This window comes from Saccoglossus kowalevskii, chromosome 7, assembly GCF_978046115.1.
Source record: "Saccoglossus kowalevskii chromosome 7, keSacKowa6.1, whole genome shotgun sequence".
NCBI lineage: Eukaryota > Metazoa > Hemichordata > Enteropneusta > Harrimaniidae > Saccoglossus > Saccoglossus kowalevskii.
Genome location: NC_140647.1, coordinates 16,353,746 through 16,374,729, shown reverse-complemented (window position 1 = coordinate 16,374,729; position 20,984 = coordinate 16,353,746). Strand labels below are relative to the sequence as shown.

The window sequence follows — 20,984 nt, the reverse complement described above, 5'->3', positions numbered from 1 at the left end:
TTCAAGATTCGATAGTTTTGCATACCACATGACTCAGTGCTCTCATCAGTGTAGCCTATGCAACAGTCCATCTGGAAATCACAGGTTTCTGAATCACTATAGCAATGACCGCTACTGCAAGTTTGAAGTCCGTCACAATCGGCAGGCACTTCCTCATATGAACAGTTCAAAAAACTTATATCGTCCAATGCTATGTGACCTTCGGTAAAAAAATCAGTGACGAATTTCATGTCTGCTTCCAGAATAATCTGAAATTAATAGGAAGAGTTTACACAAGATAATATGAGGTTATTACGAAGATTATTATACAACTTTTCCTTTCAAGGATACATCATGGGATGTCAAAATCCAAAAAGTTTAGAAACCCTGGTGGCAGCCATGTTTGTTTTTTATTATTAGAGGATGCTTACGCGCGTAATCATTCCATATTTGGAATTCGCATGTCCTAATATGGTGGAATGAAAATACCCCGTGAAATATAGCAAAAGTACGGCACACTGTAACTTATGGCGTCACGGTGACAGATGTATAATAATATAAATATTACGACAATAAAATTATCTTGTACGTGTGTTTAAGTCCACAATACCTGGAAGTAATTGGAACATCTAGGAACAGTAATGATCTGTTGCGTCCATTCATTCTGAACTTGTTCTTCGAGCGACCAGAATCTTTGCATAAAAGAACCACTGACCAAGTACGCGCGTATGGTACCGATGTCCAATAACACATCAAGATCAGTGACATAATGGTAGAATAACTCCAGTTGACATTCTGTGCCAGCTAAACTGAACGTGGGACTTACAATTCTTGCGCTCTGCTCTGTACCGTCACTTTCAACATAAATATAGTGTCCTAAAAAAGTAACAATTAAATAACTATATTGTGTCCTGCCTTGAAGCGTGGGTGAACTCAATTGCGAAAAATACAAAGTATTTGTAATAATCATATTTTGATTTGTATATTTGACTTGCCTTCTGCAGTTTTTAATGTGTTATCCTCTTCTGGCAGTGTACTATCGGGATCTTCAATTGGCCCAGTTTTCATAGTCCATGGAATGGTAGAACTCGGATCCAAACTCCATCCACAGTAACGGTTTTCAAAATTACACACGGTAGCTAAAAGCAACAACATCAAGAGCAAAAATTAACAACGAAGATTCTTGCAGTGTAAACGGTCGCTTACTGTTGAAGCAAATAACAAAGAGCATCGCATCGTCTTTCAAACGTTGCTTTTATCATTACCAGAACGAGTAAAATGTTGTTAGCTAGTATTAGTAGAAATAGATTAAATTAGATTTAATGACGTACAATGGTATTTAATGTACTCACGGCATTCAGCTTCGTCTTCCCCCTGTGGACAATCGTCTCTGAAATCACAGTACTTATGCTTGTATATACAACTTCCATTCCGACATTCATATTCATCTGCATCGCACGTAACAGCTGTTTTGCATACAATCACATGACATGGGGTTTAGAGTGAAGTATATATGTATTGCAGCTACAAACAGTGTATGAATACATTCAAAGAAAACCCGTACCAGGAGGTTTCCAATAGGTGTATCATAATGTCAGTGAATTTATCAATACACCACCACCTGGCGTGTTATGTGGCATTATTTGACGCAGTAATATAAATATATATACGCGAACCTGATTTTCGCATGTAGCAACAATTATCAAAGAAAACGTTCGTGCAATCATAAAAACAAAATTAATTTGCAAAGAAGCTTGCTGATCTGTCAAATTAACATAACGTCTTCAATTTTAGTTTATTTTCAGTACGAAGCATATTATAAGAATTTGTATATTATTGTAAATTAATTTAGATCGATCTAGTATCAATATATGATGATCATGTTTTGGGCAATATAATCACGGTATATCAGTCAGACAGTACACGTAGATTCATTGGGTTATGAAGACCGATCAGAATATTAACAAGTCACAGCTTATATTTCATGGATGAGATTCGGTTAAATTCTGTCTATAATGGTCACTACATTATTTCGTACAAATTGAGTAATTGAACATTTCTCATTTACTTGATTCAATAAATCTAGAAATGCACTACACCTTCACAGTTGGTATTTTGATGTAATTCAATGTCATCTATGGCAATGTAACCAGCTATCCCATTGAACTGACTATGGCCTTCGAAAACAATCTGTAGAAAAAATAACACATTTTGTTGATATATTGAAAAAAGTATTATTTTTAAGTATGTTTGTTCGATACTACTATTAATAACTACATTGGATTGGAATTGAATTGTGTATTTACAACGCACACACTACAAAATTCATTACATGAAAAACTACACAATTTAATGTTTATATATATATATATACACCTGGAATTCAACAGTACTGTGGATGTCAATTTGAGCTCGTTTCCATCCAACCCCTTGGTTTCCATAGGCAGAAAAGATCAATTCTCTGTTGTTTGGGTTATTACTCTCTATAGAATATACATATAAGTCGCCTGCTCCTACGAAAAGACACCACAAAACACCACATCATACAATGAGAGCAGGAAATTCCGGGGTCATACAGGTAACACCTTTCGGTTGCATAATTCCCATTACCGCGTATACAACTTTACAAGATATTTTAAAAGATAGAATACAATAAGCGTCGGATTTGCTTGCATTGTAATTACGTAGTCAGTGACACTTAACGAACGACATTACTAGTAAAACAAACATAATAATTTGGAATGCCAGAGCATTGTGTTCTGCTTAACCATCTTATTTTGTTAGGTAAATATTTTTTATATACAATTCGTTATACAAATGCAACCCCGTTTTTGACCTATTTTATTAGAAATGTAAAGGAGAAAATGAGTACTGAAAAACATATTTTAAATGAAAATAATGTTATTCAGAAATGGGGCCCGCTACAGCACCAATATAAATAAATAAATAAAAAAAAATAATAATTAAAACATAACAGATACCTTTTCCATACATTGAATATGCAAACATTAAACACGAGTCTGCGCGTCCAAGTTTGAAGTGCTCACTAATAAATTCGGCTTTAGTACCGAACTGACTGGAGTGGGCGGTTTCAACGAACATATACCAGCCTGGAAAAAACAAAGAATGTAAATAATAACAAACTCAAACGGATCATCACAATAAGGTATAGCACTAATAAGTATGACATAATCGAAAATGATACCATCGAAGGTCCGACAGCATATAATCGTTAACACATCCCATAAAATAGTCATTAAAATGCATTTTCGCAGCAAATTTCCAATAAAAGGAATGTTGATTCCACAAAATAGGATTGCAATCACTGCCAAGTACACGGAAATACAAATACCGTATGCGGTTCCTGTCGTATAGTCTGTGATTGGTCCTGTGTATGCACTGGGTCTGCTTCCACTATTCCACATCCAATCAAAATCGTCTTGATTATTTGGTACATTTTGCCACCCACACATGTTCTTCTCAAAATTGCAATGACCTGCAATCCATAAAAGACACACGTATATGTAACCACGCAAACAATTAAACGATTGCAGAAACAATAAGAATGTAATCATTCTCAGACTTGGCTGTGTTCCAACAATTATACTTAATAACTCACCCGTTTCCGGACAAGCCCCAGCACTAAGGTGGAGATCATCGATGGCTATATCGCCTTTTGTGTCGTCACCTTTGATACCTTCGATTGATATATAGTACTCCCGGGGGCTGTATACGGTGACTTGCGCGAAGTGCCAACGATTTCCCTGGTCGCCTGATAATAAACACGTTGATTTTAAAAGACAAGTAACACAATATAAAAATAGAAAGCGTCGTTATATTAAAATACACCAGTCATAAACAGGCGGGCGAGGGTAAGTAATCGGCTGGTCACCCGATACCATCTACTTCAAAAAACGGGTTAAATGAGTGGTTGAGCTTGGTTATGGTACAATATTAGAATGATTTAATCTAGAACGAAAGACACGTTACTAGGCGTCTGAAATATCATAAATTGTTTATATTGTTGATACCCACAGACGCGAAGAACTAATCCAATTCAAAAAAATGTTTCTGAATTTGAGAAAATAGTATTTCATATAAAATGACCCAATGGCGACCAATTTAGCGTCACTCATATTGAAAATAGAAAGTGATTTACGAGCGTTATCAAAAGAAACATTAACGAATAAAATCGAAGATCGTACTTACTATCTTTGTTCCATATTAATCGTGGCTCGTCAGGAGTAGATGTATTTGTTATATAAACATTCAATTGTCCGATATTTACACCATACATATGGTACCAGAATTGAAAACAGTCTTCACTCCCCTCGAGAATATGTATACTGTGTAATATTGCACGATCGTTTCTTCTTCGAAGTATCGACGTCTCAATAAATGCAAATGTTCCTGTCAGAACACACAGAGAGTATGTTTTTTATTGAGTACCGAGCTTTTGAGCAATTATTTAATTTAACAGTACTCGCACATTACCCAATTTAGGTCAAACGCACATAAATAAATGGATTTTAATAGCACAGTTCCCAACAAACGACATGAGACAAATTGTTTTATTATCTTGAATTTTCAAAAAAACAACAAAAAAACGCAAAACGTGTGTTCTTAATCAACGGCTTGTGTTCTACTTTTCCCTATAGAGAGGCATTACAATCTCGCTCCGTACTCTACATACTGTACACTAATGTCACGTTTATCTCAACCGGTACATATCTATTGTGTTTACATATCCGCATTAAGCCAGAAGAGTATGTTAAACAATAGAACTAGAATGCAAATAGGACATAGGCACCGGCGGAATGTCGGATAAATAATAATATCTAGAGTAGAATGAGAAGTACAAGTATGTTCTTCAATCATACCAATGAATACTGGGTTTTAACTGGTTGAATACACTAATGTATATTTCTTGAAATATATTTACCATCCGCAGTACCAGTCGTGTGATCATATTCTGGCCCAGTCCCACTAGAGGGAGTCCCATCACTACCACGGAACCAATTAAAATCGTCAATCTCCTCTTCCTGGGTCCAGGAACACCAATCAATTTCGAAATCGCATGTCGCTACAAAGATATTGTATTAATAAATTATATTTATGCATATTCGCCCATGAGGCTATCGGTGAACCTTAACTATGAAACCGTGAAATTGAAATACATAAAGGTACCTGTCCGAATTTCACATTGACCGTCTGTTACTTCAATATCGTCAATAGCGATATGGCCACCATTAGTTTCACCCATCACGGCTTCGAAATATATCTGTATAAAACAGAAGGAGTATACCGTATACAGTGGGTGGGTGAGGCTAGATACAATAAAATACAGCTTCCAAATTATTAGTAACTTTTAATCGACAAACTAGTCTTCGTAAACATTTTAATGATTGAATTTTATTTTTGAATTTTGTTAAAAGAGGTAAATTATAAATTGCAACTGATAAACATAATTAGATTTGGCATTGTTTTGCAGAAGGTCAATGATACATATATCATTGAAAATGTTCATATACAATCCAAAGCACTATTGGAATATTTTTATTCTAAATAGAATAAATGAAACATTAGCTCTACTCCTTGTTGGCAGTACAACTAGACAACAAAGGGTACGTACTTGCCACTGACCCTCGAAGTTGATTGTTCGATGTGCTTCTAACCACAAGTTGCCCTGTGTGTAGTAGCGAGTCCAGCGCAATAACTCAGGTAACCCCAATCGCTTAGTGTACATGTTCAAACTGTGCACATGTGGCCCATACATATGGTACCAAAATTTGACGCAGTGATCCGCGGCGTCTCTGTCATCTTGTGGGTAGGTAGTTATTCTGGCGATCTGACCCAGCTTCTGGGGCTCACCAGTACTTATATAGATGTACGATCCTGAACAAATAAATCAGTATATAAATGTAAATCAATCAAGTCACCAAGTAAACGATTACTAATATATGACGTGAATATGTTATGATGGTGTATGACAGGGGGAATTACGACTCACCGTTTCCGATAGTGTGGTCATATCCTGGACCTGTTGTAACAGACGGCGCACCGGAACCACCCAATAACCAATCAAAGTCATCCTGGTCGACGGAAACCTGATCCCAGGCACACCAACCTTCTTCAAAGTCACATGTCAACTCTAAAACATTCGTTGCAATATATCACAGACATTAGTAAAATATCATTGTCTATACATATATTTCTATACAAATATACTATGCATACAATTCAGTGTTTTTCATTATAATTAGAGAAACCAAAACAATGACGAAAATTCTCGCGAGATGTGTATTGCTATATCTTACGATTAGAATTAGGTGGAACATCATCCGGATGGCAATTGATAAATTCGATTTCATCAATAGCGGCATCGTTGGCATCCCCCAGTAGAGTTCCCAGCAATGGATACGACTCGATGTCAATCTGTTAAGTAATGTATTACGTCATATATATATATATATCATATATATAAATTGAGTAATCCGAATCTCCGAAAACTGACGATTCTAGATGCACATATTTTTAGCAACGTTATATTCATGACGAGTTGAGTAATTCGAATCTTGAAAACTGATAAGCTTAACGATACACATTCTTAGCTCAGATACATGTTGGTGTAGAAGTGAACTCAGTGTATTGATCATTTTTTTTTCTGCTACCCGGAGACATGTTAGTATGAACTTAGCATTATGCTGAGTTACTCACTCTATACCCAGCTTTATGACCGCCTAACATGATACGCGTCCGTTGCCATTGGTTTCCCTGGTCACCGGTGACGGTGAACAACAAAGCCAAGTCCTGGAACGTTGAACCATTTTGTAAATACACAAATAATGAGCCGGTGTTTTCTCCATGCAAGTGATAGGAGAAGTCCATTTCGCATGAATGTCCCATTTCCCCAAGCACAGGTGACTCCAAAAATGCTCCAGCATAGAACTGTGCAGTATGACCCTCGACCAACATGAAGTGACCTATACGATAAAAGTAAAAATGATGTCATGATATGCCACTTCCGATGTGGATGACGTGGTAGATCCACATTTCACGTACACAAATGGGACCATATATTCTGAAAAACTAGAGTGATTATACAACCCCCATCATATTCATAAACGAATTGTTGCCAAAATCCGAAATGCAGACCACAAGTATACGAATAAGTGAGAACAAGTTTTCAGAACCAAATCTGCAGACTTTGCAAACCATTTCGAATCTGACATTTACGTGCTTTCTATTTTTGAACAGAATTGCTACGATTCTTTCTGATGTTGAGTGTGACTTATAAAATAACTGTGACGGAACTGTGTTCTACAAAATGTCCTACAAATACCAATATAAGTTATTAACCTTCATCGTTCCCTGTAGCATCTGTTACTGGCGCATACAGCGATATAGATTCTCCAGCCTGGAAGTGTTCCCACTCGTACACCCCATTACTGTTATCGAACCATCCACATGTTCCGTTTTCAAATGTGCACGTGCCTGATGGAAAAACAAATTGTATATATTGCATAAACGTGAATATTGGACTTCATGAATTATTAAAGTAGAAGGAATCATAAATAAACATTGTTCACAACGTCAATGGTGGTATCTCAACAGCCCTTTGTTTATTTATTCCTAAAGAACCCCAAACAATATTGGCATAGTAACCGCTCACCGCAGACGAGTTCATCCGAGTTATCAGCACAATCTGACCGGAAGTCACATTTCAGTGACATGTCGATACAATCACCATTATTACAGGTGAACATTTCGCCACATGGGTTAGGGGTTGGCGTTGGTGGGTCAACAACTGGCAGTGAGGCAGTTGTGGTTACACAGTCAGGTGTGAAGGATATGTCATCAATGGAAATATAGCCGAATACACCGCTTCCGATAACAGCTTCAAACAAAATCTACATAAGAGAGTAATAGTATATCATCAGAGCCTGGCCGTAGCCAACATTCATTTACCAATGTGTGTTATGCGAGTTTTACGTCCTCACTGTGGCGTTTGTGGTTTGTAATAACGCGAGGCAAAAAAGAAGAAATAAACAAAAACAAAAAATGCTATTTGTAAAGTACCTTCCGTGCGAGATAAAACGTGGCATGATGTATGATACATGTGTCAACGATGTTGATACAATATTACTAATAAGGCACATACGCGAGTTTTGGGCATTTTTAGTATAAAATATGTACTATATTAATAGAATGTCCAAGTAGAATTGGAGAGACAGTTTTTACTTCATTTGCATATCAGGTAGGGTACCATTGTATGACGTCATGTATGTAATACAACAGAATAATATATAAGTGTCATTATATAATATAAATTATGATTACCTGCCAGTTTTCATTACTTGTGATTTGCACCTCAGCCCTATGCCATATATCGCCTTGATTTGCCGTTTTTGTAAATACCAAATCTGCTGGGTTGATATATCCCTCAGAAGTTCGATGATATGCATTTAGGGTTCCGATCCCAGACCCGAGCATGTGGTAATAGAAGCGAAGCTTCAATGAATAGAAAAGTATGCATTTATAATTTATGTTGACTTGAGAAAGTTTATACACATTACAATAATGAATAAAGATACATCGAAGACGATGCGGAACAGCCGTATGATACACTAATATTGATAGAATTTCGAAGATGTCGACTGCGGATTATCGCGATCAATCTGAAGAAACGTTCTGATTTTCAGTGTCTGTAGATGTAAAGACATTAATATTAACTCACGTAACACTTATTATTTGTTGTGGGCAGGTAATTCTCGCTCTTAAATAATGCGACATCCCCTCCGCGACGTGGTATGTTACTATCTGCATAGACGTACGATCCAGCAGATGTACCAGTGGTGTGATCACGGCCAGGTCCGGTATATGCTCCAATTAAACCCTGTCGCCCATCTTCTAGCCACCAATCAAAATCGGCGTACTTTGAATCCGGGTCATCTTCGTCGGTGTAATAAACAATAACCAGATCACACCAATTATCTTCAAAATTACAACCAGAGTACTTACCTATTAACAGAAATACGTTAATCATGCTCATCTTTTTCACATTTTAACAAAGTTATAAAAAATAAAATGTACATCTTTCAATAACCCTCAACTTAACTTTAAATTAAATTAAAGATATTTTGAGAAGGCTTAAGAAAATAGGCGGCTCTAAATTGTATTCATTCCACGCCGTATTTGGAAAAGCAGGCGGCTAGTGAACCATTATGAACAAGTAATTACTATTTGGCATATTTGATCTGTATTTATTCGCTATTTATTTCGAATTTCTTAGTAACTTTCTAGTTTTACATGTGTCCCTGAATGCTGGCTACATTTGATTTTACTTTTAAGAATGTGAACGACAAATTTGAAATGAACGCTTTTCGCGTGGCCTTTCGAATACCCTATTTTCGAAAACCTAGCGGGGCTATATAAGCCGATTCGATTTCAATCCTGTTCCTGTTACTGTCTCTCAATTAAGGTATTCTGAATTACCAGAACACAGTCTCGTTCTTACACACACCTCTTGTAGTCAGCCATCGTAGTCATTCCCTCTCGATAATTTGAAATCCTGTAAAAAAAAACTAGTCCCTCCCTACAATAAGTCAGATGTGCATGCTGGCTACTCTGCACACATAGTCTGATCATGGTCTGATCATGGAGCTAAAAAAGGTCTGATCAACTTACTGAGCATTGCACTGCAGTTGGGTTCTTAATTAATTAGGGAAGTTTGTGGATGAAATTCGCTCATTCAATCTACTCAAAATTAACTTGAGTAAGGAATTTAATAATTATCAACTCTTGAAAAACACATATCACAGACTAATCAGTGGATTAACCACTGGGCTACAGTGCTTAAGGTATAGATGCAGGTTCGTGGGCACTTGAGAGTGAATTTTTTTTTTGCTTTTTATTATCCAAACAGTCTTGGCTATAGACTGTTAAAATTTCACAGCATTGTGAATAGTGGAACATACTCAAAAGACGATTTTAAAATATAGAAAACTGGTACAAACATTCTCTCTTTTGAATGCTTAGCAAGATTTAGCAAGGCTGTACATAAATAATCAAAAAGAAACATGGTGAAAAAAGTAATGACGGGATATCCATATTATGCACTATATTTAACTTTTTACAAAACGATAATAGGTTTAAATTTGGAACTGTTACAGTCATTTTAATTATGAGCATTAGCAAACTTCTTACTGAGTGAATGGTTATGCAAATTAGCCATTATCTCCACTTGTGTTTTTCAGTTTACCATGGAAGTTCAAATCTAAATAGCTCGCACAATTCTTGTTTATTTTGAGTAAAACTTTCACACAAGGTTTATCAGTTGTTTATTAACAAAGGGGCGTCCAGGCGTATATATAGTATGTTTTGTTTTCATATTACAAAGTTGTCAAGCAGGATGTGTGCCGTATAGTCAATCTCGGTCTGTATTTCACACTTCGAATGTCATTGTCCGAGAATGCAAAGCTTTAAAAATAAGCCCAGACGTCCTTTTGTCCGTAGAGACGTTGTCAAAATAGTATGAAAATGTCATGACAAACTGACAAAAACTGTGGGAGCTAATTAATTTTCAATCTCGCTGACCATGGAAGGTACCTTCCATGCTCTGACCAACCAGAAAACACGAACGGAGATAATGGCCGTTTTATGAAAGTGACGTTAATCGTCCATAAAAATGGCTATTGCATCACGACGACATACCAAAATCCATCATACACCGACGCTTGCTGATGTTCAATCGTCAGATAAAAAAATAAAATAAAAATATTTAGAATACTAGGGAAACGGACGTAAAATCGTCCGCGGAGTCAAAACCTTGCGTGAAAACTGTCATGGAGTCGTGTTATCTTTTCCACTTAGGGAGGGGCACAATGGATTACGTAAAGCCGATGAGATATTCATACAGTTATACAAACATAGCGATCCCCATTGGGTGGGTTGAGTCTAAATTTACCTTTCCTCAAACCTTTAACAAATACTCTGTATGACGCAGTTTTTCACGATCTCCGGTGAAATGGATCGTGCAAAGTTAGATGGCTAGGTTGAAATGGGTTGTAATATTTTGCTACACAACGGCTATTCACAGTTTTTGTACTCAATCGCTCAAACGCCGGTGAGAAAAAGTCGAAATGGGAGACAACTATTGTAAATCGAAACAGGTTTCATTCAACTACGAGCAGACGCGATGGGTCGATAAAAATTAAAACGAACCCTGGCCTCTGGAAATACCTCATTCATAGAGTGCTATAGTACCAGAGGTCGCCGAGCACGGCCGTACAACGTACTTTGCTACAGATGCATGCTAGCTAACAAGGGGGGTTCCGATTAAGGTAACCAAGATGGCATCGCAGAGTGCGTGATTTTTCCCGCGGTGTTTAAAAACAGCATCTCGTTGCCGATGTTTCTGTAATTTTCGGGGTATTTTTTAATTTTTAAGTAACCGAGCATTTCACGTTTGTGTATTTTGCCACTGAAAAGTTAGTTATCGATGACAGCAGAGCAATGGTCTGAATGGTGTTTATCCACTACTACATCGCAATGCTATCAGCACGATGATCGTTACAGCGAAACGACAAATGTAAAATTAGTCAGTTTTATAATGCCTTCGGAGAAAAAAATGCGTGAAAAAAAAAATATTTAACAGTACTCCACTGGAAGCTGCCAGGCTAGAAGTTGTCGACATGTTGCGAGATGAGAGTGAAAAAGTTCACTTATCATTTACAACTGTATGTTTTTTATATTCCGCTTGCATGCTGGAAGCGTCTACGTCTTGTCTTTTTTTTGTAGTTTGCAAGACTAGTTGGTAGCGCTTGAGGTAAGTTAAACAGGGTTGCGGACAGAAAGTTACACATCGCCGCACCGTAACTGAGGCCAGCAACTAACTTGCATATAACATCAACAGTGACTTGTCAATCAAAGAGCAACGTAAACAAACTTTCGGGACTTTTAATCACATACGCGTGCCTCGATTCCCTATATTTTAAAATCCATTTTTGGGCATGTTCCAGCATTGACAATGCTCCGAAATTTCAACACTATCTAGAAAAGACTGTCTGGGTAAGAAAAGCAAAAAAAAATCACTCCGAGTGCCCACGAACACGCATCTATACCTTAATGTGATAAACAATAGACGTGCCAGCCGTTATGATAGATGATTTTACTTGTATGACGAGGATCGTGAATGTATGCAATGCTACGCTCATTCTCGCGATTGAAAATTATAACACTTACTACAGTCTGTTTCGTCAGATAAGTCACCACAGTCGTCGGTGAAATCACATAATTGACTTTCAAGGACACAACTTCCTCTGTCACACTCCACTTCCCCGTCAACACACGTCCTGATCTCTGAAACATTACACATACAAAATGTAAATATAATTAGAAATACCGTACATATAATGTGTATATTACGGTAGATGTAATATGTCGCGTACGACCCATACATATGTATGTACCCCGACAAGCTTACCGGGCATTTCACAGTTCAGAAACGATACATCATCGATAGCTATATCACCATACACACCAAACCCTCGGTAGGACGAAAACATTATCTGTAACATATAACAAGCGCACATCATGATTGAATCCGACACCGTTTCGTAGTTTCATATTTAACCACTATTGGCAATCCAATTCTCATATATCGTGTTGCTGCAGTAATTATTATTGGTCAATTTAAAAGAAATTCAGCGTAGTGTCCATGTATCATTTGTTTTCCAGTGCGATATTATAACATTGATATTTTATAACCTACCTCGAATGGTGTGTTTATACGACCGAGTGCAACAATGCCATGTTTCCACTCATCACCTTGGTTGCCAGGGAGATGCCAGTATCTGCTAGATATGCCAGACTTTAGCATGTATACATCTAAACGACCAATATCTATCAATGTATATGTTGTAGGTATCAGTGAGGTATGTTTACAGATATTGGCAACATCTCGATAATATATAATAATAATGATATACACATAAATGACGTATACACACAGTGTAGAAATCGTAGCATGAATAGAAATTTGGAATTGCACTAATGAATTTTAGTTTCCCCAGAATGGCTGCAACGATAGAATGTACTACTGAAAACATGATTTATAATAAAGTGCACATACTTTCACCGAACATGTGATACCAGAACGAGATCTCGCAATGTGACCCAGTCTCCATCAGCAGTCTGCTTCGCAACCTAGCAGGGTTGAACGCTGTGCCATTTGCTGCTTCAACTGCCATGTACCAGCCTACAAAAGACTTGCGTTAAATTAACATATAGCTGCTCTCATGGATCGAGTATATGGCATTCCCACTGTGACAAAATGACCTTAAAAATATGTTCTATTGTAGGAATGGTACGAGATTAAAAAATATTTTTTTTGTTGGTTCTTCCAAACATCTTCTGCTACATAGACACTCCCTCAGTCAAATACGTAAATAAACATGAACCAATAACAATATCTTTTTCGAAGACATCGTACCAAAACTGGCATTGTTCTTCAAGCAAAGAGTCTAGATAAGATAGACGTGATATGATCATCACCCTGATTCATTGATTCTGATTCATACCTTTAGTGAAACCATTACATAATTAAGTATGCGTGATAATGCATACTTAGCCTGTTTTTTGTACCTAATCCACATACCTTTACAACCCAAATCACTATCATGGAAATAAATCTTAAATTACCGTATTCGTCCCCACGTGTGTGATCGTATGAAGGACCAGTTTGTGACGTTTCAGTACCATTCCTATCCCGAACCCATAAGTAGGAACCATATCGACTTTGATCATAGTATTGACAGGTATCGACTTCAAAATTGCAATCACCTTGAACAAAACGTGAAAACATCATTGTAGAACACGAAAAACTATCTCACATAGTGCCACAATCATTTTTACACGAAGTTACTTTACCACAATCGACTTCATCCGAGCCGTCACTGCAGTCGTCCTCCCAATTACACACTTGACTAAAATCAACAAGTACACCATCACCGCATTCGAATGGTGGCGGTAACGTTGGAATAGCACAGACACCGGGCGTTGAAAAAATATCATCCAAAGCGATATCCCCCTGACCAGTTAGTCCACCACCAGCACCTGCGATTCCCTTGAAGATTACCTACATTGATAAACCATACACAACTGTATACGAAGAAGAACACATGTCTTGGGTGTCCGCAATAGTGGATACGCAAAGATCGATTTTGAGGATCAATTAACAACATTTGAATCATACGACGTTTCTATACGTTATTGGGGGCGTATTAAAGTGGGAATAACATATGTAATGTAGATATGGGTACAGAACTCGTATAAGAAAATTCAAGAACACAAAAGACAACAATAGATAAAACCAAACTGACAAACACACTACGCAACATCGTCCAAATCAGTAAAAGAAATATTTATACCCTATGGTATTTACGAATACCATGGGCCTATCATGAAAATACCGCAAAGTATGCACGAAGGCAGTATGGGGGATCGCTTCGATGAACGTATAGCGAAGTACGATAATGTAATCCTGTACTGCCTAAGTGCACACGTTTGAGGTATTCTCCTGACAACCTTATTATTATTATTATTATACATGATTTTCCTGCTTGTAATAATGATATAATGAGAGATAAGAGCCAGAAATGTCAACAAAAGGAGGTGTTCGAATGTGACGTATAAGTGACTCAAATAACTAAAGGAAGACACTTGAACACGTCGTTAACACTTCGAACACGTACGTACGGCGTTTTTCGGTCTCAGATGTGTAATATATATATAAATACACATCGCTAACATGTCCGTACCTGATAATACTCATCAGAATATATATCACCGGAATAGAAATACCATACATCTCCCTTGTTACCAGTTGTTTCCCATAGAATATACTCTTCTGTCGCTTGTCGTACAATGACCTGTGGAAAATACGCACACAGCACTTATGAGTATTTATTGATCAAAACAACATATAAGTTTTTCCATTTACAGATTTGGAAGCCCCACTAGTTTGCACAATCCACGGTATACCGGTATATTTATACGTGTTTATTCAATACTTCATATTCCCTGACTAAACCCGGGACGCCCTACCCTACCGCCGTACTATTCCCGAGAATAAACATAAATTCGTTTCTCTGTTCAACATTGAATACATTTAGATGGAACCTACTTGTAATGTGCCCACGTCCGATCCATACATATGATACCAGAAACCAAAACAACGAGGTTCTGGTGCAAATGATTCTGAATATAGCATTGCAGTTAAACCCTCGTAGTCACCTATAGCTGTGTTTAGCAGCATGTAGTAGCCTAACGAATTCAACACATGTTAAACGAAACTATGAGCTCCAGTCCCATTATATATCAATACATAATAAATAAACTCAATAAAGATACATCGGTGTGTAACACGTGTAGCAAGCTACGATAAATCTGCCATGGTAATACTAATATTGAACTTGAATATACTATACCATAATGAAATAGTTCAGAACTTTACAACGTACCGTGTTCAGTTTGTAACGTGTGATCTTTGGAGGGACCACTAAGATCAATATAACCATAAAATGCTGTACTGCCGCTGTATCTCACCCAGTCCAGGTCGTCTTCCCTTCGAGAGTTTGTCCACGTACAGGTACCCATCTCAAAGTTACATGCTCCTGTAATTTGAAGTATATGTTTTTTTCAACATGCATGATTAGCTCACGTATATTACAACATACGTTGTGTACATATAACAACATACGTCGTGTCTATATTACAACATACGTTGTGTACATATAACATACGTTGTGTATATATTACAACATAATTGTGTATCTATTACAACATTCGTTGTGTATATATTACACACATAATTGTGTATCTATTACAACATACGTTGTGTACATATTACAACATAATTGTGTATCTATTACAACATACGTTGTGTACATATTACAACATAATTGTGTATCTATTACAACATAATTGTGTATCTATTACAACATACGTTGTGTACATATTACAACATAATTGGGTATCTATTACAACATACGTTGTGTACCTATTACAACATAATTGTGTATCTATTTCAACATACGTTGTGTACATATTACAACATACGTTGTGTACATATTACAACATACGGTGTGTATATATTACAGCATACGTTGTGTACATATTACAACATAATTGTGTATCTATTACAACATACATTGTGTACATATTACAACATACGTTGTGTACATATTACAACATACGTTATGCACATATTACAACATACGTTGTGTACATATTACAACATACGTTATGCACATATTACAACATACGTTGTGTACATATTACAACATACGTTATGTACATATTGCAACATACGTTGTGTATCTATTACAACATACATTGTGTACATATTACAACATACGTTATGTACATATTGCAACATACGTTGTGTACATATTACAACATACGTTATGTACATGTTACAACATACGTTGTGTACCTATTACAACATACGTTATGTACATATTACAACATACGTTGTGTACATATTACAACATACGTTATGTACATATTGCAACATAAGTTATGTACATATTACAACATACGTTATGTACATATTGCAACATACGTTGTGTATCTATTACAACATACATTGTGTACATATTACAACATACATTGTGTACATACAACATACGTTGTGTACCTGTTACAACATACGTTGTGTACATATTACAACATACGTTATGTACATATTGCAACATACGTTGTGCATCTATTACAACATACATTGTGTACATATTACAACATAAGTTGTGTACATATTACAACAAGCTTCATGACATGTTCGCTGAACTTTTTCTGATTTTCTAATTAAAACCTAAACCCACGTATTAATTAGGCTGAAACGAATCGTAAGTGAAATATGTGGACGAAGCCAATTGGTAGTCATATTATTATTGTCAAAATTGATTTTGAAAAGTGGCACTGAAACATCAATCATACATCAGGACAAATATATCTATATTTATCGAATAAGAAATATTTTCGTAGGGTTCCATAATCATAACCCCAGGATGGGGTGAGAGTTTGCACATAAAAAAATAGGTGCAAATGGGGAGCGAGGGTGTCATTCATCTATCAAGACCCCCTAGCTGTTAGACGATTCATCATTGCCTTAGTAACTCACCATCCGGACTGCAGGGGCCGTCTATAATTTTGACATCGTCAATTGCAATGTCCCCTTTATAGCCGTTTACCACCCCTTCAAATACGACTTGGTAGTAGTAAAAACTGCGATAGTTAACAGTCGCTGAATGCCAGAATTCACCAGCATCTCCAGACATTCTCCAGATAGGGTTGCCACGTATTCCATTCGTCATGATGTACACATTCAATGAACCAATGTGCTCACCTAAATGTGAAAATATAAATTAAAGTATCTAATACATTAAAAATTAGACATCAAACCTGTCTATTAATGACTGTGCAAGACAAACAGCGGAACAGAATATATGGCAATTAGTAGACAAGACAAAAATTTGCCTCAAAACACCCACCATTCATGTGATACCAAAAATGTAGACATTTAGATAACTCCGGAGAATACACTGGACTGAGTAGACGTGATTTATCTCCTGCTGGTCGATCAGACGCGTCAATGTACATATAGTGACCTGTGGAAAGATGTATTTATTGAGTAGTTAGTACCAACTGTACCCCGCAATTGCGATGTTGTAAAATTGGTATTGAGGTGTGATGAAGTGACAATTTTCTTCAAATTTGACATATCCGATGAGTTGATTTGGCATGCAGACGCACCGTATTCGGTGGCATACGTATGGTCGTACTTAGGTCCTGTGTCTGATGAATGTTGTTCGTTTCCACTGGCCCAAACCCAATCAAATTCGGGACTGTCTTCAAGGTCTTGATGATAGCCACATATATCCGAACTCTCAAAGTCACAGTAGTCTACGAATACAAAAACATTATATATTAGTAGAATAAGATTATAAACTAAAATATAGCCAAAACGGTCACGTGTTGGGTACATACCAAGAGGCGGGCACTCTCCGTCCAACACGCGTATGTCATCCAACGCAATATCCCCTTGGAACATTTCCCCAGCGTGGCCTTCGAATACTAGTTCAATATCAGCATTCTCATTAAGAAACACTTGACCATACATCCAATCGATACCCTGTGTACCTGTACGGCTCCAAATGGCGTCACCTGTATGTGCGATAGATACATATTTGCATATACTCAACTAGTAAGTACAATTTAACCGTAGATGTAACTGCAAACTATATAAATACATGCGCTGATTCACAACGGCAGGTCCATTTCCATGACGTGTGGTTGCTGGTTTTCGCCTATACAATTACACATTTATACAAACTCCATGCATTAAAACTTCGATTATATATTAATCGGATTCTTACGATAAATTGTATTTTTCCTTGCGATAAGCTGATACACATTCATGAATAAAAATTGTTGGATATTATTTTTGAAATACTCACTCAATAGGCCCAAAATTCCACTTCTGTACTTCAACGCCAAGGTGTTAACGTTTTCTCCGTACATATGATACCAAAATGTCACACATCGGCCATCAGAATTGCTGGGAACTGTGCTGCTTCTTAAGTTTGCAGTCATGTTTGCGATGTTAATAAACGAATCGATGTATGCATACCATCCTAGCAACAAAGTATAACAGGCGTATGACAAGGAATCACATTATATAATATTCACATGCGATCGGAAAACAATTATACGTTGAACGTCAAATGGTACAACTTTTACGAATTGCTCATACGTTTCGACATGTACATATTTAGAGAAATGGTACAAAGAAAATGTCAATGAAAGGGTTTGATTGGGTTATTACGTTTCTCTTCCATTAAAGGAAAACAAATAAAAATCATATGCAGTCTCACCATTTTTTGTTCCAAGGGTGTGGTCAGCGGGAGGACCTGTGTTCGAGTGTCCTGTGTCACCCTGCTGAACATCCCAGTTAAACAAGTCGTTGGGGAAACTTTCTTGTTCCCACGTACAAATGTCACCTTCTTCAAAGTCGCAATCCCACTCACTGGGTGGCTGCGTTGGCTCAGGAGTGGCATCCGTTGGTCGTGTGATAACTGGCGGTTCAGCTGTACCAATATTAGATACAATATATATGTTACTGGTTATGTAATACGTGGCATGCAAGCAAAAACTACAGATATGCAACTCTCATACACAAATGACATCTATTCACAGCACGGCAGAAAAGAATATACTATACATTTCCTACTAATAATAATAATCTGAGTCCAGAACGCTCACAATATTAAATTGCAAACAGGACTTACTATTGCATGAACCTGGATATAGATCTGTGTCATCAATCGCCATGTTTCCTAATTCCCCAGGACCAACCGTTGATTCAATTACTATCATGTACTCGCCAACAGGATGAGTGACATTAATCATGGCAGGCAACCATATATCACCATAGTCAGCGCCATCAGACCACAGATATTCTCTGGTAGCCGTATTCCCAGCTTCCATCAAATAAACAGTTAGGTTCCCCATAGCTGTGTGAAGAAAAAAAAAGTATTATGAGTATTAGCCAAAGATTACGTATAACCTTCCATAAAACGACAACCAATGCCAACCGAAGAATCTTTTGTACACCAGTAATGTGAGTATTTTGTTTAGGATTTGGTCGAAATAAGATAATATCATGTCTATTTCGCATGGGTTATACAACTCACAAATAACACACAAATTGATAGTACGGCGAGATGTCATACTTGAATGTAATACGTGCAAACAGGTTACATCAGACACAAGCCAGTTATAATTCCCTTTTCAAGAAGAATGTGCATAATCCAAAACAAATAAAGGGTGATTGAGTGGCGCCTTCGTTCGTGCATACTCATTAAAGCGTTCATTCCATAAGGCGGCGTCTCTGATGCAAATGCGCAATGTAAAACTAAGTTAGATTTCATACTATTACTTACTGCTACCATACATGTGATACCAGAACGTAAAGCATGACAAGTCAGTTGGTTCATGATGTTCACTGATTAGTCTAGCTACCCATCCTTCTTCCATTGGATCAGAAGTTTCCGTGTACATATAAAAACCTGCGTAATATGATTTAATGTTAGAGTGCGTTGAGTAAAACAGGCATTGTCTCACAAAACAAACAAACCAGCGAGGGATAGATAAATAAATAGATTAACAGGCAAACAACAAGTAAACAAACACAAACAAACAAGTAAACAAAAACAAACAAACAAACAAATAAACAAATAAATAAATAAATAAATAAATGAATAAATAAATAAATAAATAAATACCTTGATTATTGTAGCTGGTATGGTCCACGACAGGCCCAGTTTGCGCTGTTGGTGTGCCTCCTTTATTTCGCTGCCAATCAAAATCGTCGTCCCTATCTTGGGTCCAGCCGCACAATCCAAATTGGAAGTTACAGTACCCTAGAAATTGCAAAGGAACAACTGTGTGATGGTGCGTGTGATGATCGGTTGCTATATTTCACTGCAACCTGCCTGACATGCATTATGATAAATGATATATATTATGCAATCACACTAACCTTTAATGCCGCAAGGACCCTCCACTGGTTTCAAATCATCTATTGCGATATCCCCCTTAGAGTCCTCGCCACGCGTGGCTTCTATGATAATCTGATAGTCGTTATCACTATATCCCTGGTAGTGATCATATCGCCAGAGATTGCCTTGGTCAGCTGTGACAACGGAAGCGAGACAAAATTAATGCATAGTACTGACTTACAAAAAGTGGTAAAAGAGAGAGTTATAGATACGAAACCAAACCACCGAAGCTCTTTTAAGGCTTGTAGATACATAATGTGGATCCAAAAGCGTGAGGTCAAGACCGACCGCATTCAATGATGCATACGTACATTCAAACAAAGATGGCGACTTTGACTGTTGCACAGACCAACGGAAACAAACTGAGACGTTACCAAGCTTTAA

At 37.1% G+C, this 20,984-nt stretch overlaps 1 protein-coding gene and 1 long non-coding RNA gene across 2 annotated transcripts; both read right to left on the bottom strand.

Moving 5' to 3' along the window:
• Window positions 1–574: 574 nt before the first annotated feature.
• On the bottom strand, window positions 575–20,100 carry LOC144349454 (MAM and LDL-receptor class A domain-containing protein 1-like). Its single transcript, XM_078008018.2, has 36 exons — window positions 19,983–20,100; window positions 19,329–19,553; window positions 18,915–19,127; window positions 18,498–18,674; window positions 18,028–18,204; window positions 17,794–17,943; window positions 17,532–17,648; window positions 17,162–17,386; window positions 15,501–15,653; window positions 15,164–15,303; window positions 14,799–14,909; window positions 13,909–14,116; window positions 13,681–13,821; window positions 13,112–13,237; window positions 12,752–12,882; window positions 12,464–12,548; window positions 12,223–12,339; window positions 8,717–9,000; window positions 8,320–8,490; window positions 7,652–7,889; window positions 7,339–7,473; window positions 6,697–6,962; window positions 6,297–6,414; window positions 5,990–6,130; window positions 5,612–5,874; window positions 5,167–5,260; window positions 4,922–5,062; window positions 4,189–4,389; window positions 3,599–3,751; window positions 3,332–3,475; window positions 2,961–3,089; window positions 2,356–2,492; window positions 2,079–2,169; window positions 1,332–1,445; window positions 975–1,118; window positions 575–855 (listed from the first exon to the last, which is right to left on the bottom strand). Exons 1-36 carry the CDS (start codon window positions 20,098–20,100, stop codon window positions 575–577), a joined length of 5,859 nt encoding a protein of 1,952 aa, XP_077864144.2.
• A 285-nt stretch (window positions 20,101–20,385) lies between these two features.
• LOC144349460 (uncharacterized) lies at window positions 20,386–20,643 on the bottom strand. Its single transcript, XR_013419953.1, has 2 exons — window positions 20,582–20,643; window positions 20,386–20,462 (listed from the first exon to the last, which is right to left on the bottom strand). It is a non-coding gene; the product is annotated as an uncharacterized LOC144349460 (long non-coding RNA).
• Window positions 20,644–20,984: the final 341 nt, after the last annotated feature.